This window comes from Enoplosus armatus, chromosome 16, assembly GCF_043641665.1.
Source record: "Enoplosus armatus isolate fEnoArm2 chromosome 16, fEnoArm2.hap1, whole genome shotgun sequence".
NCBI classification, from domain to species: Eukaryota; Metazoa; Chordata; class Actinopteri; order Centrarchiformes; family Enoplosidae; genus Enoplosus; species Enoplosus armatus.
In genome coordinates, this window is record NC_092195.1 from 9,750,204 (window position 1) to 9,778,018 (window position 27,815).

At 41.4% G+C, this 27,815-nt stretch overlaps 1 protein-coding gene across 1 annotated transcript in view; it reads right to left on the reverse strand.

Annotated features, from left to right (window-relative positions):
* Positions 1 to 27,815, reverse strand: part of gabbr2 (gamma-aminobutyric acid (GABA) B receptor, 2) — a 160,209-nt gene that overhangs the window by 41,568 nt on the left and 90,826 nt on the right. The window contains exons 4-13 of the mRNA XM_070922051.1: positions 27,397 to 27,498; positions 22,084 to 22,149; positions 21,600 to 21,788; positions 20,677 to 20,919; positions 15,450 to 15,510; positions 9,409 to 9,489; positions 8,132 to 8,282; positions 7,677 to 7,809; positions 6,474 to 6,581; positions 3,036 to 3,158 (exon numbers count right to left, since the gene is read on the reverse strand). Coding sequence (XP_070778152.1) covers positions 3,036 to 3,158; positions 6,474 to 6,581; positions 7,677 to 7,809; positions 8,132 to 8,282; positions 9,409 to 9,489; positions 15,450 to 15,510; positions 20,677 to 20,919; positions 21,600 to 21,788; positions 22,084 to 22,149; positions 27,397 to 27,498 — 1,257 coding nt within the window. The remainder of the gene's footprint in view (positions 1 to 3,035; positions 3,159 to 6,473; positions 6,582 to 7,676; positions 7,810 to 8,131; positions 8,283 to 9,408; positions 9,490 to 15,449; positions 15,511 to 20,676; positions 20,920 to 21,599; positions 21,789 to 22,083; positions 22,150 to 27,396; positions 27,499 to 27,815) is intronic.

Below are 27,815 nucleotides of genomic sequence, written 5' to 3' on the forward strand. Positions count from 1 at the left end.
TGCAAAGGGGGAGGAGGGGAGATTCTGACAAAGACAGAGAGGAACGGAAAGAAAAAAAGAAAAGATAAAGACAACAGACAGAGGGAAGTCACAGGGGAGGGATGGCCTAGCATGATGTGAGAGCTCACAGGAAACTGGGCAACTAATGGTCCTTCTCCTTGCGCCAATTACTGTTAGTCAGTCAGAGCTAGACTCACTGGCTCCTGAGCCCTATGGAGAACATCCACCACGGTCCCATTCCCGACCCCTAAGTGGGCGTTCAGACCGAAAATAGTGCTGTGTTAAAAAACACATGGGGCTATGTTGGTGGGGGATGTTGCTACAGGTAGCGGAGACAAAATGAAATATAAGTACAGTTTGACTAATTTGTTGCCTTGTAGCAGAAGTGGATCCAGGTGCAACATTTCTGTCCATCCGGTCCTGTGTTTTGTTTTGCAGGATTCTTGTGCGTCAAGACCCCTACTGTACCAACACAGCAGACCCATTGAAATTAATATGGAGGTTGGGTTATTTCATGCAGTGATAATGTCGGTCTGAACTATCCTCTGTCTCTGGTTATAGTGCAATATGTTTGTTTATTTCTCTTTAAAATGTTTATTACCATAAACACTGTGTTTGTCCATAATGTGTTTTTCCCTCTATCATCCCCTTTCTGGGTATTTGGGTTGCCTTCTGGTTTCTGGTCCCACCTGACAAGCATGGAGACCCTGGGCGCAGTGAAGCTCCAGGCTGCCTGTCCCCCAGCTGAGCCCCAAGGGTCCGCTGCTGCTGGTGCTGGAAATCTGGCAGGCTGGGCAGGCATGTGGAGCCTCTGCCTCAGCCCAGGCATGCAGATCCATGACCCCAGGGGGGATGCAGACTCCTACACTGAGTGGTTAATATATTCACAACACTCCCCTGGCCGGGGGCTTAGAGTCTGAGAATACTCCATGAGGACCCGACTGCACACACTGACAACATTCACAAATGAATATGTTAAGCAAGGCTTTGCTACACCCTTTAGGCAGGCTTAAATATATAAGTGGCTATCATCACAAAGGAAATACGGCTTTGTCTAGAGTTGTACAAATGTGCTAAGTATACCTTCAGAGTACGCCAAAAGGAGCACAAGAATGTAAATAAGTCTGGCAAGATATCATGCATCTCTACACTAGTTTCTTCCTCAGATCTCCCACAGGAGTCTTTTCATCAAGGAGCAAGACAGAAAAAAAAATGGCTGACCTGCTCCCGGTACTCTTAGATAGACTAAGCTATTTAAGCTAAACTCAGGTAAAATAAACTACTCATCACTTTACAGGATTTAATTTAATTTAAGACACAAAAAAGTCAAAGCTGGGTGAAAGACAGTGTCAGCCACCCTTCCATCCCCCGCAGGACCTTGGTAACAACCAAGTAAACAACATAAGAACTCATTCAATACGATCAAAAGAAGTCCAGAAAAACCCACCATTAGATGCTGCCTTTCACTGCAGTGACCTTCTGATAACCTCTGTTTAGTAGATGAGGCAATGAGGATTGAACCAATACCATCAATTTAGGAGGAGCCAGTTAGTCTCGTGGCCAACATACAGAAGTAAAGAGGGTTAAAAGTCAGCTCATTAGGAAAAAATCACCACTTAGCAGTATCCATGGTCTGTGGTCTTCAAAGACAAACGTAGTAGAATGATTGCTCCTGCTTGTCAGTTGTTAGCAGCAAAGTACACACAGTAAAGTAAACATAATCTCTCCTGTTCCATTGGGAATAACATATAGCAATGTAAAAGTGATTTTTCAATAATGCTATTGTTACTTTAGCACACCCAGTGACACGGACATAACCAATAAACATGAGAAAAAAAACTACCCGAAGCCTTCAGTGTGACATCAGATAAGACACGATAAGCATGTTTTGTTTCACATGAGGTGGACAGACATGCATTGATACATTCAGATTGAATGTACCACAGCTGCAGTGCACTTCATTACTAACAATTCAGTGCCACAGACAGATACAGTACCCATCCCAACTGTACAGTATCCCTCACTGCACCAGCTCTATAACCTATTTTACCATTACACTGCATTAGTTGCCCTCAGCCTAATGTGAGCCCATCTTTATGTGTAACAACTTAATAGATTGAGGAATGAAAGAGCGCTGCAGTCTCTTATGTTTAACCAGTGGAACGCTGAACCATCTATTTAACGTCATGAGCTAATTTTCTCAAAAACAAAACAAAAAAAGACTAGACTCTATTTTAATGTATGCAGCTCGAAATCATCCTGACTCAAGCATTTAACCCACAGTCTTCAAGCCGTCTGCTGGACACACTAGTGTTATGCTGTGCAGAAAGACAGATGTATCAGTGAAGCCATACTGCATAATATTTTATACTTCAGAAATATGGAAAAAATAAAACCTCAATCTGCCACTATAACCAAAGCGAGTAAATCCCCTGAGGAAATAAATATGCAGCTGTGACTTGCTAATTCACAGTCTGCATTCCCTTAATACCACTGACAGTTATGTGCTAATATGTCATGCCTAACCGAAAACACACTTCACCATCAACCTCTAATGCCAAAGCTACAGTATGTTCATTTTAGCCAATTGGGCGCACAGCTAGAGTAATCCTGTACCAATCTCAGAGAATCTGAGTCTAGTCTAACCAATCACAGCAAAGCAGAGTTCATTTCTACTCTACACCACACCACCTCTCCGGCAAGGAGAGAGTGATGCCAAGTGCCTCTTTTCCAACGGGCCTTGCCAATGTCTCACATCCAAGCTGGCAAATGTCCGGCCATGGGATGAGCACAGGAGGCAGCAATGGCTCACATCCTGACCCAAAAATAACAAGCACAACAAAGATGCTCACGCTACAGCCCAAGGCGGACATTTTGTTTGCCTAAACTCCAAACACACAGGCATTTTTGGCATGAATCTGTGTTGCTGGGATTCTCCCAGCTGAGGCAAATCACGCTACATCAACATAAACAAAACCGCAATCAAGTGCGAGTTTAGACAAGATGAGAGAAAAAACATCAAAAAGCACACTGACCTCCAAGCTGTACTCTTCCACAGTCCGCTTAAGTGGGTCCACAATCTGCCAGCAAATGAGGATGCATAAGTCGATCAGCAGCATCCCGCCAACGATAATCAACAACTTCTGGTCCTTTATGATCTGGAGGAGGAAAAGAAGATGAGATGCTTGTATTAGCCCAATAGCACACACCTGCTAATGTCATGTAATAGCAGAGATGGTTTAGAAAGATGTTATATCTTAGTATCTTTGGTAATAGTATGGGTGTCTGTAGAGACATTTCAAACAACATTTCTTATTGACCACTGTTATTATGTGATTCTCATCCTATCTCAGGACCTAAGGCTCTACTGGTTTCATTCTAACCATCTAATCAGGGGCTGATTACAATGCATTTAGCTGCAATCAACCACCCACTAAGATAGGAAACCAGCCAAACTGGAAGTCCAAAAGACCAAGACCTGGTTCAGATTCAATACTGACACTCTTTTACATTGTGGCACACGTAGTGTATTTAGAAGATAGTATGCTATTCAACCACATATGAGAGGCACTGGACATTCAGTTCTGTCAATACTATGCCACCAACAAGCCATGATTTTATTACCTTGTGGTGGGAGAATGTAGAAAAGGCCCACCAAACAAGAGTTGACCACTAAAGCACCTCTTTTGTACCATGAACTTTAGAGGGATGAAAGCCGTGACCTGTTTGTGATCTTTATTTATAATGGCGTTTGACTGGCTGGAACGGCACATCAAAGGAAAGGTCAGGGAACACAGGCTGGGCTGTGTTTGGAAAGTATCACATAGCCCAGATGCAGCACAGTGGTCTCACACAGGTCTCCATCCGCTGGTCGGCTCAGGATGAGATGCATGAGGGGATTGGTTTTTGATCTGGTGTCTTTTGATGGTGTTGGCATTGAACAAATATAGGCAAGGCAAGACGGGGGACATTTCGTGTAGAAATATTGCAATGCTTCATATCAGTTTAAAGGAAGCAGAGCAGGTTCAATGGCTGCTTCAAAGCCAATATTTGGATGAACAACATTTTGACTTATGTAAAGTGTCCTTGAGTATCCTGAAAAGCGCTCTATAAATAAAATGTGTTATTATTATTATTATTATTAACAATAAAAATGCTTGTACATTAAATGAAATGAATTCTGGTAAAATCTGGCTGATAGTTGTAATATTATTTGATTCTAACAAGTAAATAGTTGTAACAAAGATATGCAAGATGTGTGATATTTTAGGGAAATTTACAAAAAACAAAAGGAGCTCTACACCACCATCTGCTCAACTGTGATATGTTACTCTGCCAACTGAGTCTGTTAGACAAACTATGTAATGACTCTAAATTACCTGAAGTGTTGTGTACTGTTTTCCTTCCCCCAGTAATATTGGCACTCTGACATATCATATCAGTTGGGTTCTGACGTTCTTTGTTTCTACTGAAGGATTTGATTGAGAGAAAGACCAAATAATGTCCCAGACATAACTAAGAATGGAAATATAGAAATAATCCGCTGACCATGTGGTTAAAAAACAAGTAGCTTTAGCTTTGCCCTGTGTGTGTGTGTGTGTGTGTGTGTGTGTGTGTGTGTGTGTGTGTGTGTGTGCATGCACATGTATCCAGCAATATGTCAGTAAGGAGTACTCAGGAAATTACCAAGATAGACAGACTGACAAGTAGCCACTACAGGGGTCTGGGGGTGAGGCGTTGTGTAAGGGTTGATTTTTTTTGTTAGTGTGTATGTTCATATGTGTCTGTGGTGTGTGATTGTGTGTATTTAGAGAAGGAGGACATTGATTGAGAGCCCCCTCACACACACACACACACACACCGTCTCTGACACTGAGCTCTTTAAGAAGTGAAGGAGTGCTGGCCGTAGCCCATAGAGTGGAACCCTTATCGAACGCACCCCTGATTTACAATCTGTGCTCTCCCAGTGTACGGGGGAAAAAGATGGAGGGGGAAGGAGTGAGGGATGCAGTTCCAGCCCCACCATTTGAAAAAAAATGGCTAACACTTGAGCTTGTCCCTCCCCTGATAGCGGTTGACAGAGATTTCAGGGCAGCAACAGCAACTATCACTCTACTGAAGCCAAAGCACCTGCACTCAATCAGTGTGGAGGAAATGTGATGTGTGTGAGCAAACAGACCCAGAACATGAACCAACTGAGAATACATCTTGAGGTTTAAGGGCTGAAATATGCAGTAGGGGTGAATACTGCTTCTGAAGAAACATTTGTTCGTCTCTGTTAGCAAGTGTAAGAGGGAACTGAGCAGAGTTAACTGGCTATGAAGGGTCAGGGCAAAACTACTGAGCTTGGAAAGGTAACACTTTTCCGTTTTCCTTGAATGATTAGAAAAAGACAATTAATTAAAAAATATGAAAGGCCAGGTTCAGTGTCACTCATTTGGAAACAGCTGTGGTGATCTTGTGCTGACCCGACCTCAGAATTGGAAACTCAAGCTAAAGTAGAGCTCAATCATGGCTCCTTGTCTTTTAACCTATAATCTGGATTCTCTTGATCTTCATATATCCTGTGGCCTCTTTTTCCAACTTTCTCCTTTTCTTTTCACAGTGTCCACCCTACTTTCTTGTTTGTCCACATTGTTTGTCCTGTCCCTTTCTCTGCCCTGCTTTGCCTTCCTCTTTCTGTCTCTCAACCCTCCCTTCTGCCACTACATCCCTCCAATCTCTCAGACTCTTTGATCCATCCCTCTTTCCTCCCTCTCTTCCTGCTCTCTCACTGGCAGTCCACCCACACTTCCTCCGATATGCAAGAGGGTGAGAGGGTGAGAGAGTGTGTGAGAGAGAGAGAGAGAGAGAGAGAGAGTTGGGGGGGGGGGGGGGGGGGGGCAAGCACAGTTGCAACACTCAGTGAGCTCGGCACCACTTTATATAACTAGGCCTCTGAAACAGATTGTGTCAGTTCTTTAAAAAGCCATTTGTATTTCTGAATCTTTTTTTTTTTACAGAGAAGATTCTAAAAGCAGGTGCCAGTCTTTTGCCAGTGTTTGTTAAAAAGCGTGAGTGTGAATAGAAGCACCCACAAACCAGTGTTGGGCTTTCAAAAAGGCATGTGAAGCCTCCTGGATAAGACTGTCAGGTCTACATGTTTTAATGGAGATGCTTGTGGTTATATGAACCAGTAGTTATCCTATCTAACAGATGCACATGGTGTGATAAGAAATAAAAGATTCAGAAACAGATTTATCCAGAAAGGATTATGTACCTATAATGCCTATTCACGAGGATAGCTGCCGCTAATTTGGTAAAAAATAAAAAACATGTTTAAATGATTGAAAAATCTCAGCACATTTGTTAATAAGGGATACAAAGTACCAAACTTTGAGTCATAATTTCCCCAATAAAATATATCAGTAAAAGGGAATTTCTACTTAACATTTATTATTGTATGTATTTATTTAAAAAATAATTTTCATTACCTTCTTCTTCATCTTCACATTTTTGAAGATGGCGTGTACCCTCCAGGTCTTGGCAAACATGGCGCCAAAAGCCGTTGTGTATCCAACAATGAGGATCCATGTCCGAACCTATCAAGACAACAGCAACACACATAATTGTGTCACGTCTTAAACTGGCTTAAAGCAACATCTGACCTGACAGGTATTTGCATTTTTTCTGAAGAAGTTCATTCAAAATAGCATTGTGAAGCATTCTAAAAATAAGAAGCTGTCAGATGTATTCTTTGTCTCTAGGTGTCGAGCGCTGGGAGAACGTCCTGGACCATGGAAGCTGTCACACTCCTGAGAGCATTTCATCTTAATGAGAAACAAAATGTAGACCTCTAACTGCTTTGGTACAAAGGACACTGCTGACGTGTTTTTAAAGCTAAGAATTTGAATATAGACTATGAAATCCTAAAATAGCTACAGAGTGCTTCTTTATACTGTATGTGTGACTGCTGCATGTGATACACGCGTTTGTTTTCATGTGTATGTCTGTGTGTGTGAACATTTACAGTCTGCATTCACACATGTACACCTGGCCCTCTTCATGTGGCCTTCTCTACCACATTAAGAAAGCAATAAAGCCAGAGCGCTGGGTAAAGAAGACTGCAAAAAAACAAAACAATTACACCATCTATTCTAAAGGAGACCAGCATGTATTGATTGGTGGTGAATGGATCAACCTCTGTGCTCCTTTGCTGTAGGACCTCGTCTGAAGTGACAAGCTCTGTTTTGGCTCTGCAGCAGAGCTTCAGCCAGGTGGTGGCAGCTCGAGACGTGCCCTGCCTCACATTACTCTGGTGTGCGTGTGTGTGTGTCTGTGTCTGGGAGGGTGGTATCTCAGTGGAAACCGGTTATCACTGTAATCAAAACTCTTTAATTAATCCAGCATCTACATAGTCACACAGTAATGCTACCTGGGGGGAGACACTTAATGTGCTCCATGCTAGCTAGAGACCCAAAGAGAGAGATTCAATCAGCTTTCACTTACAGTTGGTCACATAGTGCATGTGATTAGTGTTCCAGCAGGATTTTAGCTAATTTTAAGTCCTAAGTAAGAAAATAGCAAACATGTCATGACCATGTTTGCCTGTTTTTTTAGCCAGTGTGCAAGGTTCAATTGCTCTATTGGAACTGAATATGACAAGCATCTAACTCATGTGTGTGGAGGGAGCTCACAGTGCAGAGAGTCTCAAACTCTTTGTCAGAGACGAAACCTCCATCCAGGCCAAACAGGAAGATGGAGGCGTAGGAGAGCAAGCCTCCTAAGATGATCAGGTTGTTCATGTAGGGACTGGACATCTTGATTAGTCTGGAGGATAACAGAAGATTGTAATGAATTAAAATAGGACAGAATAAAACAGAATAGGTCCTATTCATCAAAAATACTTTGGTATGGATGAGAGTGAAATGTGAAATAACATCATCAGTCTTTCAATACCATTCAATCTCCCCCTGATACTTCCCGTCCTCCATTCATCCCTCTTTTTCTTCTCCCTTAACACCAACCCCTCATTTACTTTCCCCCTGCACTATACCTTCATCTATTTCACCTTCACTAGCCAGCCTTCATCTAATCCCTGCCTCCATCCTCCCACTGATGAAGCAGTGCGTCGCCAATGCTGAATGCTGACCTGTGGTTGCGGTTCTTGATGTTGAAGAACAGGAAGGCCCCTGCCATTAGCATGCCCAGTATGGTGATGGTGGAGAGTATGCTGTAGAGGGGCACGTTGATGTGGCGCCGCTGCAGACGCACAAACGTTCGATCCTTGGGAGGCTCCACGCCTAAGAAATAACGGAGGTGTGATACAAAAAAATATATGAAAATCTCTCAAACATGATTTAACCTCCTAAGACCTGGCATCCACATGCGTGGACATCACATTTTGGGTTATACCATAATACTTAATTCTGCTTATATGGAAATTCAAAATTGTCCCCGTATGCAGAACCACATCATATCAACAGATGATGCTTAATTTTTATACTTATCAGGTCCCAATAAGCCCAAATAGCAAAGAGAAATTAAGATAGAGCTTGGGTCTTAGGAGGATAACACTGAAATTGCTTCCTTAAATGTTGTTTTCATGGCATATCATCCTATCTAAAATTATTAATACTATTTGAACAACAGTGGTTTTCTAGACATTTTCACCTTCTCCAGTGAGGTTTCTCTCCTCACTTTGACAACTTAAGACCTGCCTTCAAATCTTTTTCTCTTCAAAATAGTGACACTGCAGCAGACATCCAGTTATTTGAGACCCATTTCCTGGTCCTCAGTTTCCCCAAGTTGAGTGCATGTCTCTCTATGCACCACAACCCAGTTATCGTGGTTAGACTCTGCACTTTCTTATCTTTTGTTCTATTTTTCTCCAGCCAGTGTGCCAATCGATTGCAATGGCATCATCTTACACATCTCCACTTACTGTGGTCGGGGATGTGGAAACAAACATCTTGGATGGTACTGTCCTAGAGTTTCTGTATGTGGGGCAAGGCCGAGAAGGCGGAAAAAGAGTGGGAGGGTGGTGAAGGGGAGAATAGCCAGGGGGATTGAACAAATTACAAAGTATGTCAACACAAGCAAACACAGGAGGGGTGAAAAATGGACTGGTAAATAATTTAGTTGAGAGAGGACAGTTTAGAGTGGTAAAGGAGAGTGGCGAGTCCCTACACTGGGTGGTGGTGGTGGTATCTGACTATGTCTGAGTATCTATGTGTGCTGGAGGGAGTTTGGGGTCAAGTGAGCAAGCAAACAAAAGAGGAGAGTGCTGAGGTGGTAAGTGATGGGCCTTTAGCATATATATATATATAAACACACATCAGATGCATCAGGACGTCTTTTTCTTCTTCAGTGAGTTTTACATCCTGTCACACACAAATTCTGGCACATACACACATAACTTCTTCATACCTTGGAACCTTATGGAGTTGTTGATGAGGTCCAGCACATCAGCAATTGCGTTGTACTCTCCCACATTCACTTCCTGGCCCTCTGTTAGAGAAACACACATATGTAGACATTAAAATACAAACATGTACTTAATCTGTCAATATGATACCGACATCTTTTTTCTTCACTCTCTGGACTGGTTTCACACTTTCAAAGCAATTAAATCTGCAGCGTAAAATTATTTTAAATAATCAACAGCTATGCTGTGGCTCTGTGAGACTAAGGTGTGATTAGAGCTAAATGCTAATGTCAGCATGCTAACGTAATCACAATGACAATACACAACATGCTGATGTTTAGGTATAATGTTTACCATGTTCACCACCTTAATTTAGCAGGTTAGCATGCTAACATTTGCTAATTAGCACTAAACACAGTCTGATGGGAATGTCATTAGTTTTGAAGGTAAGCTAAGGCACCATAATTCTGATGACTGATGATGACAGAACATAATTGGAACATGAATGTCTGCACCAAATTTCATGGCAATTCATCTAATGGTTGTTGAGACATTTCACTCAAAACCACAAATGGTGGTGCTAGAGGAAAGGTCTGGGGATCACCAATGTCATTAGGTAACATCATCAGGGAACCATGAATGCCAATTTCAGTCTGGCTCAAAGCGGTGGACTGACCAACCGTCAGATAGACCGACATTGACATTATGTATGACGGTATGGCAAACAGCCCCACAATTGGCTTAATGGTTACACCAGTTTTGAAGTTTTCTAGCTTGATTCATGTGAAATCATTGGCCGGCTTAATTATGCAATAAAGTGCTGAAAATAATGGATCACAGATACAAAGCGACTTGAAAGGTTTATAAAATGTAGCACCAGAGATCCTTATTTGGAGAAAATGTAACAGAGGCTTCTTTGAGAGAACAAGTAAATCTAATTCAAACACTAATTGGACACAGTGAAGAATGGCCCAGCTGTACAGTCTGGCACAGTGGTACAACCTCATAGAGACCTTTAAATCACAGGATCTTCCAAAACCCATTAGTAATACAACAAAATATCTTTAACATAACAGAATTTGAAGGCACTCAGTAAGATTACCCTTTAAGATTTGTCATTGGTAGCTTTCAGGTGGAGCTTAATATGGCCAGGAAATGATCTTCCTGTTTTTTACAGTCTCAATTATCAGTTATTTTACCCCAAGGAAACCTAAATGGCAACGAAGAGCAGATATCCCAGAAACCAGCTGTGATACCAACAGGCAAAGACATAAAAAAAGCTCAAATTTAGCAAGAACAGACTTCAAATGCACACTATGGGAAGAACTCCAATTGACGTTGAAGGAAACAATTAATAGATGCAATTGTACATCTGTATTTATATTGCAATATACATTAATTTCCTCAATACAGTTAAGGGGTTGTAAACTGCTGTACACCCCAGCCTGTAAACAACACAGTCTCTGTGGAGTTCTGCTCAAACACAGCTATTTCAGGATTTAGTGTTTTCTCTTTTAGAAACAACGACGAGTCCCTCAGGTGTAATACTGGAGGAAGCGTGACCTTGTCAGACAAACCTGGGCCTTCACTCTCCTTCACTCATAGAGATTACTCACTTACAGTAGTACACCAAGGAGGAGAGAAGATGGTGATGGGAAGAGAGGACAGATTATTCCGATTCTTTTTTTGCAAGCACTACAAATAACCTGCAATTTCTTCTGGTGTGCACGCACAAAATCTCTCTCTGCTTTGCTCTGTTATCACTCCTATACAGTAGGCCCATTGAACTCCTCAGCGGCATTGTCCTTGACTAGGAAAATGACAGATAACATCAGCTATTGCAGCATCACAGGGCACTGCGTTCCCTTCTCCTCTCCGCTCCACGAATCACCTCATTTGATCTGCAATTCTGGCATCAAAGCATCAGCAAATGTTGGAAATGTTAGACAGACTATATGTGACAATTTCAGAACAGTAAATTTTATGTGCATACACAATCAGGATTTGTATTTCTCAAACTTCTCAGTGCTGAACGAGGATCAATAACCATGTTTCCCTTGACCACGTCCTTTGTTAGGATCTAAACAGCAGAAGGGGATTGTATATCACCACTCTTCCTTTGAGATGCTAAAATACTATCCCAGCAGTCTCTCACCTCAGGGAATATTGATGGCTGCAGCAGGCAGGTAAAACTCAACCCGTCGCTCAGCTCGTGCAATGACATTTCATGCCCTTTGATTAGTCACTTTAAACGACTGTAAATTCAGAGTTTGATAACTGGACAACTTTTAACTTTTCCTGACATGATATACTCATAACAAAAGACTTTAAGGATGAGGCTGGTGATATTTTTTGTTTACAAATCTCATGAGAACAAAACTGTGAATTTATCCCACTAACAAGTATTGTCAGTTGTAGTTGTGTTCAAAAACACTTGTGAAAACACATAAATGATCCACAACATTGCACTGGGTGACATTTTCCTGTAGTTTCTTTTGAACCAATCCCACGTACACCATCCTGCTGCTGTAAATAATCAAAAGGGCACCAACTCTGCAGCTGAAAATAATCCTTAATGAATACACAAGTTATTCCTGTCTGAGTAATGTTTGTTAAAAACTATAATAGCCAACTATTTTAGGACATTTCATGGCCTTTTTCATAAATTGAAGTATATTTTCGTGATGGTCTACATCCTCAGTAGAAACAGTTTTGTTAATGTTACCTTTTGTAATTATTAGTATGACCGTCATCTCTAAATGTATTTATATTCAAAGTATTCAAAGTAAAAGTACTCATGCAGATTGGCATCTATTAGTGTTATATCATTATATATTATTGGTTTTACTTTACTGGATTTTAATGTTGTAGCTGGGCATGGTGAAGCCAATTTTAAGTATTTTAAATACTGCTGTGAATATTGTTTACCGCATGACAATGGATTGTAATTTATATGCTCATTGTAGGTTTTTAAAATCGCATGATGCAAAGTAACTACAGCTATCAAATACATATACAATGCTCACATTGGTTTGTCTTTGATCATGTTCATTTTTTTTGTTTCATGTCAGATCTGTGGAATTCTAACATGGAAAAATTGCTGCTTCATTTAATTGATGGTACAGTTCAATGATATTCTTGTGAGCTATTTAAGTTGAAAGGACTGTGAGAAGACTATTGCCTGGAGGTAAACTGACAGCAGTGAGGGTGTTTCTGGTTCAAATTCCTGCAGAGGATGATAGAAAAGCAGGAAATTAATTCTTACCTGAGGGGTGTTGTAGATAGTAAATCCAATCATTTATCTCTAGATCCTAAACATCTTAAACCTTTACCCACACATATCACAACCTCACCTTATTGGTATATATATTATTGAAAGGCCATATTTCCTTATCTACCATGCCTGGCAGTGTGTTGCTTTAAAATCTGTAGTCAAAGGGACTGCAACTGCGATCAAGACCTCTGGTAGAGAGCTATCTCTTATCCCCATGAGAGAAAGTGGGAATAAGAGCCATCGAGGCCCCAGACTAAGAACGTCTGACAGGGTAAAATAGAGGATCAGAGGCTGAGGACAGATGATAGGGTCATGTTAAGGATCACTGCCTTTTGAAATATTCAAGCTGGGGCTGTCCCTCCACTCCTCTCCACCCAGCTCAGGCTCTTGCTGTGTCAAAAGGGTGACAAATTCACAATCCCTGACAAGTGAGGAAGAAGTGATAGAGTGAAGGTTAAGGAGGGATGGAGGAGATATAATAAAGCTGGAAGAAGATAGTGAGAGATAGCTGTAACATAGGGGAGGATTTGGTTGAGGAAAGTGTGTGTTGGAGACACAGTGTACAACCAGCACAGGGAGAAGAGAAAGAGAAATATGGAAAAGGGAAAAGAGACAAACTAAGTGCGTGGCTATGATTCAGGTTACGGTACTTGGGCATTTTTCTAAAAATCTCTAAAAATTAAGCCTGAACATTCTGTACTTCAGTCATATTAATATTTACTTTTCCTTGCTTATCCAAAGCTCAAAAACCCAAATTTAGACAGCTCCAAGTCAAACAGGTCAACCTTCCCTGGATAACCTCTCTCTCTCTCTCACACACACACACACAGACAGTGTGGACATACTGTACTCACACACAAGCACTCGTCCACTCTTTTCTATTTGGTCACCCTCTAATCATACTGTTTTTTGCGACAGCACTCTGTCCCTGTTAGTGCTCCTCCTGTTGTTTGGTTTTATTCTTGCAGGTGACTTACAGGTAGAGACGGGAGGTTCATCACACCTGATGTCATGCCCCTATGTCAGTTGGACCAAATGAATTTAAGATGGCTCCTCAATCTGTCTGTCTGGAGCTGTGTCCCTCTTACATGCTGCATGATAATTCTAAACAGGTTTTTAGTCTGTGGTGTTTTCACAATTAAAAAATTACAAAATGCACCAAAAAAGCACGTACATTATTGTCCCGCAGTGCAACACACACAAAAAGGAGCTATTCACAGCTGCAAAAAAAACAAAAACAAATTGTGGATTGTGGTGCTTGAGGGATGATTTAAAAACAAAAAATTAAGTAAATTCCAATTCTTTGGAGAACCATTTTACTTTCTCTGTCATTCCATGCAGAGTTTGATTATTATCCATCTGCACATGTTTGTTTATTATTTGCAGTTAGTGCAGAACAGCAAAGAACACTGATCACTTGTCTATTACTGCAAGAACTGTATGTTGATGCATGGTATAAACTACATACTATGTACAATATGGCATTGCAACACAGCATCTGTCTCACTCACCACCCTCTTCCCTGATGGTTCATTTTTGTTTTTCTAAATTCTCTTTTTCACTATACAATGACACATGTCCATGCATTTAAACTACCATAAATCATATGCGGTCTCCTTTTTTGTCAAACCTACTGAGCCTGGGCTGTAACAGCATAAGTATACAGACATGCACCAACAGAGGCACACACACAGCATGTGCATAAGCACACACATACAGCCCTCTATCTCATACACACTCACACACAGAGAGTGATGTAAGCAGCCAGAGGGATCGAAACCCCTCTGCAGTGGGGAAGATAAGATGGTTAGGCAGAGAGGACTGAACAGCCCCATGCAGTGTGCTACATACAGTCTGGGGAGCCTAGGAGCTGGGAATCCCCTCGATCAAGATGCAATCTCTGGGTTATTCTCCCTCTCAGCAGGCTATGCTGGCTCAAAAACAACCTCAGGATGATGCTATGAGGACAGAGAGCACTGAGGCATGTTTTCATGTATAAACCTTGACAGTCCAGACATACATTTGATCATCAAAGAGGAGAACAAGCACAGTAAAGGACCATGGGCCTTGCAATTTAGAGTTTTAGATTCACCAAACCTATACCCACACAGATACACAGAGATGCAACTGCATACAGAAAGGCTTGTGGGGACTTTTCAAATAGTCTAAAACGTTTCATGTTTATGTTTTTCTGACAAACAACCCTTGCAGTCATGCGAATGACTGTCCTCTCTAGAAAAACAACTAATGAGATAAATGTGAATACAAAGCTTCTGACTTCAAAACTATTAAATCCTTCAGCCTCCCTTTCCCGTGTGTTTGACTCTGCTGCAAGCTTTTCCTAAGCCCTGTTGGTCAGGATCCATTATAGGTACTGGCATATCAACCATGGCAGCCTTCTGACTTGAGAAAAATTGTAAGTGGCTTTCCAAAAACTGTGGTAATCCTGCAAAATGTCTGAAACAATTGCAGGTTTTATTGTACGCAGACGTGCAGTAGTTGTAATTCAACAAATTCTAACTCCAGCTCAAAGAAGAAGTCAGGTCAAGATCAAGTGCGGATGGCTGGAGGTGGGTGTGACAGGCTGAATGAAGTGAGCACAAAAGATAAATCAATATGGCAAAACAAAGTTCTTGATGCTTTGAAACAATGTTTTCCATTCAGAATAGATTGAGCAAAGGTTAAGGTCTCTAATGACTATGCAAAACCTGCAGAGAAAATCGAGCCAGGTTAATCTGAGGAGTAGAGTAGTCGCGGTGTCCCACATACCTTGAAACTGGTTGAATTTTATTGTGCCCATCCTCTCTCCGTTCCGAAACATGACTTGACCCTGAAGAAGGAAAAACAAGAATATAATGTGTCTTTACCATTACATAAAACATTAGAAACACATTTGAAGTTGTAAAAACATTCTATTCTGCTGAAGAAGATGCAGCATAAGCGGTGAAGTGAATTTCAGTAGGAAAAAAAAAAAAGAAGCTTAGTTCAACTAAATTTATGCACAGTGCTTTCCTGATACGTTGGCAGGCAAAGGGCAGAATCTGGGCTCCTGCACATACTGCATCTTATTTGATTAGAAGTGGCCAAAATTGATCTGTTTATAGAGGTAAACAAAATTATCTTTGGGCCAATTCATTTGCTAATATCCTTGGAACAACATCAGATCAGCAAGGCTGCCTGATTTAAATGTGTTTGCTCACGCAGCATTGGTACAAATCTGGGCTCAGATAGCATTTAAAAGGCAATTCTTTACATGCGTCTCACATTTGGCTGCAGAAAAGTGTGCAGTGGTCAGTGTACATTGTATTTCTAAATAGTCATTTCTCACCAAAAAATGTGTGTATATCAGTCAAACAACCACCCTATAACAACGGAAAAATAACAATGGAAAGCCTTTGATTTAAACTCTGCAGGAACAACATAAGCAATTTCAAGCCAGGGAGCGTCTGGCAAACGCAGACATGGTAGACAAAAGCAATTCAACTTTGTGGCAATATTGTAAGACATATTCAAATCTATTTGGCTTCTGTGGCTTTCTCTCTTCTGTGTATTCTCATTCTTCCTCTCTCTTGTTCTATTTTCTCCTTCCCTCTGTCTCCTTATCTCTCTCCCTCTTCATCTACCAAGACTGTTCAATTAATTCAGCCCGCCATCTGCTTACAGAGCTCCTTAATTACACATTTAACTGGGTTTACATATTACTGGCTGGCTAACAAAGGTGATGGCAGAGAGAGAGAGAGAGAGAGAGAGAGAGAGAGAGAGAGAGGAGAGAGAGGAGAGGAGAGGAGAGGAGAGAGAGAGAGAGAGAGAGAGAGAGAGAGAGAGAGAGAGAGAGAGAGAGAGAGAGAGAGAGAGATAGATAGATAGATAGATAGATAGATAGATAGATAGATAGCATTTGCATTGGCTGATTAAAAGACAGCTGAGGGGTAAATATGGGTAAGGAAGCTGGAGAGCCAATTTTGCCTCAAAAAGATGGCAAGCTTTGAAGTAGCGGAGCAGGATCCCACCCCTCTGTTTGAATCCCAGTCTTTGTGTGGCATCTTTGATGTTCGTCTGAGCGTGCGCGTGCAACACGTGTGTATGTGTATGCACTTAATATGTTGTCACATTATGCTTATGTACATGCATGTGCCTCTGATGACACGTTTGTGTGAGCAGGGCGAGAGCTACTCCTGAGTCTCCGATGTTGCCTTCGCCTTGGTGATGTACAACAGATCCTCTGCCACGACTTCACACCACACTGTCAATCTGACTTGTCAACGCTAACAAGTTCCTTTCGTCACACGCTGCTCTTTCCTACAATATGCTATGCAATTATGCCTGAAGTCAGGACAGCGCAGTGCACCTCAGTTCAGCTCATTAGGCATTACATTCAGATAACTGCGGTGTGTAAACAGGGTCAGACAATGTGGGTTGAAATTAGGGGAACTTGACTTGGACCCAGTAATGACTCTGAGTGTATGTATCCAGGTTTCTAGAGTAGCTGCACCATCATGCTCTCACTGTGGATTAGCATCACCACCATAATTGCCCTTCACATCAGCAAAAGTGGAGCTATCACAAACCTTATTGAAATGGCGTGTGGTTATGTTAACAGCCCCCAATTTGTTCTCTCAAGTGTATACACGGCTTGTAGAATATGCAAAGTATATCAAACATATGCAGAGGCACTGACTCTGACATTCTTAATTGGAAATAAATGTCTGTGCTACAAAGATTAAATTAACCTCCTTTGACCAAAATTCAAAGAAGCTACTGTAAAGCCTCTTTCCACAAGGTATTATGCTCCTCTGCAGCTTATGCAGCCTCACTGGGGTGTATTGACCCAGACAGGTGTCCCTTGTCTAGTATTCAAAGGACGTTCAGACCTGAGTCACAATGGTGGCTGATGGAGCAATCACTGTGTCTAGGCGTGTATGTGTGTGTGTGAATGTGTCTTTCTGAGGTGAGACAGGTGGAGGCAGCCAGGTATTACTTTGTCTGTGGAGGTGAGAAAACTGTCAGTGACAGGAGTGCGGGGGTCAAATGAGATGTCGCTCTGTGGGCTGCAGGTGCAACATCCTCTGGGTTTTCAGGGTTTAAGGAGGGAGGTTGATGTGAATGGAACTGTGATGCACACACACATACGCATACACCCACATGTCGACAGAGAAAAACAGATGCACATACCCCACCCCACTCCCCCCGTTTCACCTCAGTGTGTCTGTTTGAGGTGACTGTCAAGCCTCAGGTTGTGCTCACTATTACCCAGAAAGACACTGATACCAAGCCGATGACCACTGACCACAGATCAAAAAAAAACAGCGAAACAAACCTATACCCACACACTTGTCATCCCCAATCACAATCTGCTGTGTCTCTTCCTCCCTGGTGAATTCCAGTGTACATCATCCTGTGGTTCTAGCAGCTATCTGTACTCTCTGTGCACTGAAAGTCTCTCCCAGCTAATGTCAGCCTTCTTCTCTGTGGCCCTGACAGCAGATCAGATCAATACTGTGGAGCCCTCCATGATCATCTCCTGCTGCTGCAGCTGACTCTGCTATGGATTCAGCAGCAAAACTGAGATCAGCGCAGAACTGACGCGGTTTGGTCCCTATGGGACATGTGTGTGTGTACACAGCAAACACACAGCGTAAAATCGTGACATCAGGAAAGACGCGAGGCTCAAGTCAGGGTTTGATCACGTATGATCAAGCAGACATGCACACATAACATTTAAACCATGCCTGAATTTGCCATTTCACTGGTGCTTGCATGTGGATTCATTTTATTGGAAACCCAGTAGAAGTCATTGCAATTCACAGCCAAATCAATGAAGTTGTGTAATAGCTGCTTTTGAAATCTAAATACGAAAATAGCATAAAAGATTCATGCAGTGTGGAAGGGAAATTGCCTTCCTATGCCTTTGATCGCCATGTGTGGGTGGAAGTTTCTATGTGCTAAGTGTGTGCTACATACAGGGAACACTTTTGATCTCATTTCATGTAATCCCTTAAAAGAACAGCTATAATAGTCGACAGATCTCAAATCTTTTGGTACAAAGATGCATTTAATTATTTTGCAATGTCGCTGTCTTCAAACAACATAATAATGTTTACCACATGCACAATATTCTTGCTCAGTATCTTTTTTATTCTATTGAGGATTTGTGGTTGTCAATATAAAAATGTCATTATGAAAATAATTTATCTGGTTAAACAATAACTGTAACTGATTTTTCTTTAGGACATCAGCAAAATAAGAGCATGCAGATTTACTGTAGCTATACTGTCCATTCTCCATTAATATGTTATTTGCAGACAATGTTCCAAAATTGTGTGTTGTTATGTAAAACTAAACAATCATAATGTAATGTAAAAAAACTGTACACTCTCTTAAGACCAAGTGGCTCATTTCTTCATTTCTTTATCATTTACATCATTAATGGGATTCAATCAAGTGTTACATCGATGATGGCTCGAAAAGGTCAAAAGTGACTAAATATATTTACTTAAGTACTAGACTTAAGTGCAATGTAAAGTAATGTACAAATACCTCACTTAAGTACTTCAATTTTATAAAACGTTCTACTACTTTCAGAGAGAACACTCTCCAAAGGGCCCTTCTTCATAATGAGCACTTTTGACTGAAGTACATTTTGAGGCACATACTACTTTTACTTGTATTTATACACTGTGGTATTGCTACATTTACTCAAGTAAAGGATTTGAGTACTTCCCCAACTGCTGATGGCTACATATGTAGGATCAATATGAGTCGATACAGAACTGGAAGGAGGGAATAAGATTGAACAACCCAACAGGACTTCATCATCTTTGGTGTGCCTGGAGTAAAAAGTGAATGAAATGTTCCATGGTCATCAATATTCCTGCACTGCTTTGCTTCTCCAAGTCTCTGAGGAAAGACTCAATGTCAGCCTGCTCCTGATCAGCAGCCCTGAGTCGGTCTGTGCTGAGAGCGGTGAGAGTAGAGGGGTGAGGAATGATGACCCGGAGGATTTGGTATAGTGCTGCAGCACACATATACCCACGGGGACATTAGCCCCCAAGGACCCCAAAGTAACATGAGTCAGTAGCCTGTACTGATTTTCTCCAAGGCTATTTTCCTCTCACTCTTTCTCTCTTGTTCTGTTGACAGTAACTGTATTAGCATCTGTATCTCTGCTTTATTGTCTCTATCCAGTTCTCTCTTGTGTCCCAGCTTGACTTAAGTCTCTCAACATTCTACATTTAGTCAATGTTTATGAGAAAATGCAGAGTATGTATTGAACACTGCATCTCTGTAATTTTCCAGAATAGTCAATCTGTCTTTTTTCCTCACTTGCATTTTTCAGGCCATTTATTTGTAAACATAGTTATGAATATGATATAATATGAATAATGTGCTACAGTAAGCCCCTACTAGCTGTCAAGGCTGGGGGCAGCATGGTATCCTCTAATAATGGAGTGGCCTTTACAGGGGAACAGGAGATATCCTCTAACAGCTCAATAGGAAGTGTGTGAATGAGTGAGCACACACACCCATGCACACATGCACAGCTTGTAGCTAGCATAGCCACCAGGATCAATCTTGAATGCATTGGAGGGAGTCGGCAGCACCAAATGACATCACTTTAGGCTTCATACAGAGATGAGGATGGCTAAGTAACCTTCTCTGCAAACAAGCTTCCAGCCTTACATAGCAGTAATTAATGCCACTATGTGTTGTTCTGACATTTGCCCACTCCATACTGTACAAACATAGAAGACACATACTTTACACTGTTTGTGCCTCATCAATATTAACAAAAACCTTTTGCCTGCATGTATGTGTAAATGTACAGCATGTGGGTGTCTGGAGAGTATCCTTGTGTTTGCACATGTCAACTAAGTGCTCTGATTGCTCGGCGTACATTATGAAAGTGAGTGAAGTAAAAGAAAGCCTTCTTCCAACATATCAGACTGTGCCATACTTTTAGAGAATGTTCATATTCAAAAAAAAAAACATAACTTACTGTAACACCATAGAAGTTGGTCTCGTTCATGACGTCCAGCACCATTTTTCCCACTTCACGGTCATCCACTGTGAAGTTGTGGTAGGTGTTCTGTCGCTGTTTTACACGGAGCAGTTCCATCACTCGAGTCAAGGTCTTAGCAATGACCCAGATCCCATCGTAGGCAAAGCCATGAAACTTGCTGGCCTCCACACCTTTCTGCTGGAGCTCTCGGCTGTACTCCCTCTCGTACTCGTTAGGGGTCTGAAAGAGAGGTAAAAGAGAGGAACGAGAAAATATGCATCTGTTAACTTTTTAAATATGTTGTTTTTCCTTGTTGGATTATTGCAAATACACTATTATTGGTGTAACTTTGTCCAAGGAGAAGGGATTATTTTCCACACAATTTGAGATACAAAGTTACTGGAAATGCTGTTTTGGGATCAATGCTCCTGTGCTGATAATGCAGTGTGAAAAAAACCCCATGATTGATTTTGGTTGAGATCTCTGTTTTAAAAACATGCATCTAAAGATGTCTGTTTGAGGAGACAATTCTCTCATGTCTCCACAGATTCTTCCGAGCACAATTACAGGGACACTGTAATTACAGTGATGACTAAGTTCTGGTCTATAAAAAGAAGCCAAAATTAAGTGAAGACCTTCAACAAAACTGAACCAAAATGTTTCACAGCTCACTCGCACTTTATTTGCTTCTATATTGTAAACTGTACATTCTATCAATAGCATAATTTGAGCACATCTGGCTACCACCCAGTCTTTCTGACATAACATCAAAATCAAGGTGGAATGTATTTGTGGTGGGTTATTCATCTCATTGGTACTGTAGATTTTTCTCACTTGTTTTAATTAAAGTCTCATGACACACTGAATTACTTGTTAACAACATTACAGTCTTCTGAAGTACAACAGTGGGTGTCACTCACTCTGCCAGAGATGCCCTTGATCTGCCGAGCGCTGAGCGGCTCAAAGTCCACACTGATGTATCCCTCCATGGCAGTGAGCAGCTTCTTGGTGGTGCAGTTGGTGGTGTTGGCCTGCTCCCACCAGTTGCCCTGGTACCAGCCGGGGATGATCCACTGGTATTTACTGCCATACATGTTCAGGTTATACGCCTGGTTGGGGTACAAGAAGTGGAGGTGGCAGCAATGTAACAGCAGTATGATACATGGAGATTAACTTGTGTGTAATTATTCTTACTTAATGTGAGCTACTGTATATGCAAAAACAAATCTGGCCTGAGAGTTTGGGTCTAGTGCCAACTGAGCTTAAAAAATACTGAAATCATGAACCAAGCCCCGAGGGGGAAAACATAACATGAGTCCGAACCATCTAAAGCCAAATGATGTGACCTTAAACACTTAATAACACCTACTTCTCATGGAGGGGGACAGACACTGATGGACTTACGCAGCAGAAGACTTTGGAGGCCAGGTTCTCATCAAACTGGCCAATGATGATTCTCACATCGTTGTCCTGAAAAAAGAAAGAACAAGAAGTCATGACTTAAATGGCAAATATGGGCACATTTATTTTAGCACACAAAACGTTACAGAAAACATGAGGTACCTCTAGAGTCTAGAGTGTGGAATGTGTATGATTATACAATAAACTATATTATATTGCACTGCTGTCACCATACAGTACAGTGTTCATTACACTTTTATTGTGATTTTATGAACCCCTGGCTTTACAGTAACGTTGCAATACATGCTAGGCCTTTTTGCTCATTAACCTGGAATTGCACTTCAGTCAGTACAGCCATAAGAAACAAAGTATATCTGCGCTAGGATCAGTTTCCTTGTTTGTGATGCCTGCTCTCATCCTTCTGCAACGTCACACTAAAAAAATGGACATAGAATCAGCCATGTTGCATGCTCTGTATTTTCATCACTATGTCTATCTCATCAGTAGCTACAAAGTATGTGGGATCTGAGCGGCGAACCAGTGGCTGAGAGGCTAAGGCAATTTTAAGTCGCATTGTGTCGATCCATAACAAGAGAGACATTAGTGTCAGCGGGCAGAATTGCCAACCAGACCGGAGAGCACAAATTTACATGGGGATTCAGAGCACATGGCCTGGTGATTGACTCGGTAAATAATTCAGATTGCCCGAGTGGAAGTGCAGTATGTTTCATGGTGGGGAAAAAGATCAGGCTCTGAGGCCAGCAGTCTGTAATTTAGTGTGCACGAGCATATGTACAGTACAAACACAAGCACAGGCCTGCATACACACACACACTCATACACACATATGCACGCAAGCAGATGTGTGTGTCAAAACACAAACACACATTACAGCACAAAATTGCTCCAAATCTAATCCAATAATACTGACACAGGTTTGATGAATCTACATCTGGTCAGCGAGGCTGGAGGTAATGTGTGATGCATAGAGAAAAGTCTGTCATAAGGCCCTTATTCAACCCTGACAGTGCAGGCAGACAGAGTACTAGAAGGACTGAATCGATTATGTTATTGAACACTGGATTTAATGGAAGACCCACTTTATTATTTGGGGATTTGTCACCAACAGTCGTCGTGTAATAGGATTTTCATCGTTTAGGAAAACATACTTAAATACTGAGTGTGTTTTCTAGGTAATGTCATGTACCTTAAGTGCTACATGCAGTTCTCAAGTGTTCAGTCCCGTCTTATATTGATTAGCTGAAAATGCTAAACATACCAACAACCATACAGTAAAACCTGACTTCAAGCAGGGCTTTTTTGAAATGCAATTATAAAACAGAACACATGTTTCATAGTCGATCTGGGTTGAACTGTAGAGAAAAATAAAGAAAAAACAACGGAGTGACAAACACACCAGCTGTAATTTCAGAGGACCTTTGCTGTGCTGCCTGCATTCTGGATAATGACAAACCATTATGAATATAGTTCATGAAGTCCTCTCCCCTCAGGCAATCTTGACCATATGTCACGCATCCACAGATCAGAGGGGGCAACCAATCACTGTCATCTTAATTCCAATTCCTTAAGGCGATAAGACAGACAGAGATACCCAACAGCCAAACATTGTAGTTTTGTAGTTAAGTTCTAAATAGATCTATATGCATACTGGATAGATTATATAGAGATATTAGATAGATTTAGATCTATCTAGCATTGCATATGGGACATATGCACACTCACACACTAAAGAGGGTGAGTGCTTTCAGAAAGTTGAGCAGCTCAATCAAAAGGCTTCTCTGATGGTTTCTTATCAGAGCCAGAGAGCATGCTGGATATTTTGCATAAAGCACTTTGTGTTGTCCCACTGCACTGGCACCATCACAATGTGTATGTGTGTAGATGTGCAATAGGGACAGGTAACAACTCTAAACTTTTCTGGGATGCACTCTTGTATGTGTGTGTATATGAAGTGCGAGTGAGTGGCTTCTCAATAACACTGCCCTTCCCTGGAGGAAAGGCACTTAACCCAAATGACACCAGCTGTAGCCAAGAACCACCGCCTCAGTATAAATTCTGGCCTGCCTGGCAACAACATGAAAAGACTGTGTAGTTGAGGGCAAGGCCATGAGTTATTGTGTTGTGTTTGAGCAATACAGACCGACTGGGGCACTACAGGCCCCCAAATTGCCCTCATTGCTCGAGCTTTTATATAACTATAACAATAATTGTTCTCAAAGAGGGTAGTGTTAAGGGCAGCCTTGACTGCTTTATCCATGACAGGGTTGTTTGTAACTTTATGATGGTGATTTATATGTGATAATGGTTTGAGTAATATTGTACCTCGTAAGCCCAATCAGGCACTGTTAAGGCTTATTAGGCACACACACACACACACACACACACACACACACACATACACATACACATACACATACACATACACATACACACACACACACACATACACACACACACACACACACACACTGTACTAATGATGGCCTTTTATGAGGTTGTGGGAAATGTGATTTGTAGACTGGGCAATATGTTGCTTCTACCCTCTAAACCGTCTGTTTGCAATGATTACTGAGCAGCGAGTGTGCTGTGTGCAGATGTGATCCAGTGCACGCACTCGCAGGACAGAATTGTGTGTGTGTGTGTGTGTGTGTGTGTGTGTTTGATCACTAATTGATCATAGGTGAGCATAAATGTTATACACACCGTTATGACCACAGATCTGGCATTATTATCTGAACTGGAGTAAACAGGCAGCTGCCTTCAAAATAAAAGCCCCTAAAATAATGCACCACAATATCTGAGCATTCCTGACTTTGTCAATAACCTCACATTTGGGATGAACAAATTAAAAACATTGTCACATCTAGAATTTGGTGTGGATTGCTCCTTAAAGCTGCATGCGAAGAGGACTGTGTGTTCTGCGTTCGCAGTGCGAGACTTGGTGCTATTCGGGGATTTGGACCAGCAGAGGTGCTTCATCAATTTGAAATGAGAGCCAATAAAAAACTGCGGATTACAGGAACAGAAGCAGCTGTTCTGATGATATTATCAATATGAAATGGAAAAACTTATAATGATAATATCAGAGCAAACCATTTGTCTTGAGCGGATTCTCTGCCTCTATAGGCCCACAAGACAGTGTAGCATGCAAAATCATCCTGTATTTAAGAAATATATAAGTTTTGTTTACAACTGGCATTCTATCACTACATTACGTACATGTTATAATCAAGGCCTATATACAGTACCTATTGCACAGTGATGCATTTATCTAATATGCTGGTGAAGAGTTTTACACGGATTTTTCCAATCAAAGGTTAGCCTGCGAATTCAATGGTTTCTTGCCGCCAACTCTTCAGTGCTAGATTTCAGAGCTTAGACCACCACAAATACATTTACAACCCGTGGGGAAGACTGAAATCTAAATTAGAAATAGCTGCTTTTTAAATAATGTAATAGCTAAAGGGGAAGTTAGTTTACAAATCAACCATATTTGAGAATACATTTTAAAGTGATACATGTATGGAGGGCCCTTTGCCATGCAAAAACTGCTGCATCAGTGAGGCAAAAAATGTTTAAAAAGAAATGGACCGTCCCCTGCTACATCACATCTGAGGGGCAAGAGTTCTGAATGCATGATAAACAATTAAATTATAATAAATAATTAAGTGTTTTGGACTTTTGCAAGTCACAAAAATCTTAAAAAGCCCTGGTCGATAAAGTGTCTGCTAGCATTGTCATTTCATGTTCAAATTGAAGAAAAATAAAACTGATTGTTACTAAGATTAGAAGTTAAGTGTGGGTGTATGAGTGTGTATGGGTGTGTAAGCCTGCCTTTGTTTTCTGATGTCGTTTTGTCAGCCTGTCCAGTAACGTGGGACAGAGAACAAGAGATGAAGATGAAAAAAGCAGAAAGTGACAGAGAAATATAGAAGGCAGCTTCAACGACTTGCAGCAGAGATGTCTGTCTGCTTTTTGAACATTCCGGCTGGATCACAGATGTGAGTGCTCTATTTGTGGATCACGCAGTGACACCGTGGCCCCCTTATTCCCCTCGCCCCACACACAGTCGCACATTCACACGCAACACTGTACCCAAAAAAGACCAGCCTTCACAACGAAATCTGTGTCACCCTCTACCTCATCATATTACATAGTTTTCGGGGGGGGGGGGGGCAAACTGCTGCTGCAAGTTGAGCGGGAAACAGACCATTCGGGTGTCAGAGGCCCCCCGCCCACCCCATCCAAACGTTCTGAAAAGCTTTCGAGGCGACACTGTGATTTGCATATTTAGAGTTGATCAAGGAAGGATGGTGTCAGCTTAAAATGTCAGCCCTCAACATGCAGAGTTACACATATATTCTAGGAAAGACAGCTTATCTGCCTGTTCGTTCTCTATCCCTCTGTCTCGTCATCTCTCTGTTGTATTGCTTTCAACATGCTCCATCTTGCATACGTCACATCTCCCACTCACATATCAGACCTCTCTCTTTCTTTCTCCTACTCCGTTTCACTTCACCTACAACACCTTTACTCTCACTGTGCCATGTGTGTAACTTCCTATCTAAAAATAGTTTCAGATTTCTTTACACTGACACCTTGTACATTACTAGTTTAGGTCACCAGCTACTTGGTCATGTGTTTGATTTACTTCCATTGACTACATTCCTACTGTAAACTGTATGTGGCACTGGCTCACTGTGCATACACAATTGGTAAGCGAGGCCAAATGCATCTCTGATTGCCTCTGGAGATAGTTTGGATAATTTAACCATCACACTTGGCTGCATTTACATCAGAATTTCATGCATTTTTGCCTCATTCAAGCAAATTCTGACCAACCATGCATGGAGTAAAGATGTACAGGTCTAACATCTCAATATTGGCCCAATAATGGTCTAATTTAGTTCTGTCTCATTTCATTTCAAAGGAGAGAAGAGGAGAGGAAAGAAAATAAGAAATCCTGTATGCATGTGTATATGTATGCCATCAAACATCCATTAGTCAGAGCAGGTCATTAGAGGTTGTGGTACAGACCCCCCAGCCATTACAGAGTCCTCCTTAGGGCTCCACTAGTCTCAGTACTGCCCAGTCAAAGTGGGATACATTATTCATTGTCCAGGATTCACTTAGAATGGCATCAACTCATACACAAATACAGTATTAAGAATATTATTACTAAAATCAATTGGCCTCTAGTAATTTGGTGTATGTAAGAATAGTCTGAATAAAACTGACCTTGAATCATTCCACTTTCTTTAGTTAGTTAGATAGAATTGTTAAGTGATCACTTACCTTGAGCTTCTTGACATTGACACAGGGGTCGTTGGAGAAACTTTCTGTATCTGCGATCTGAATGTCTGCTTTCTCCAGCTCACTGGTTAGATCATTCCTCACCTTAGAGAAAGGAGGGGGGGGGGGCAGAGAGAGAAAGAAAGAGAATGCAAATGAGCAACGTTGATAATTTACTATTATGTTACTAGATGTTCAATGCTCTGCTCTTTTTGGTTTATCATCTAACCCCATTCTTAGTTCTGTGCAGGACTATACAGTTCTCTTTCCTGCAGACTTAATACTCACTCTTGAAGACTTAGCTTCATTCTTCCTCTTTCAATCTGCACTAACTGAGCTGCTTAAGGTTTAAAGTTACGACAACTGGCAGCGTTTACAGGTGGGAATCCAGGTGGGATCCTGTCCTTGTCACTACACCTCCC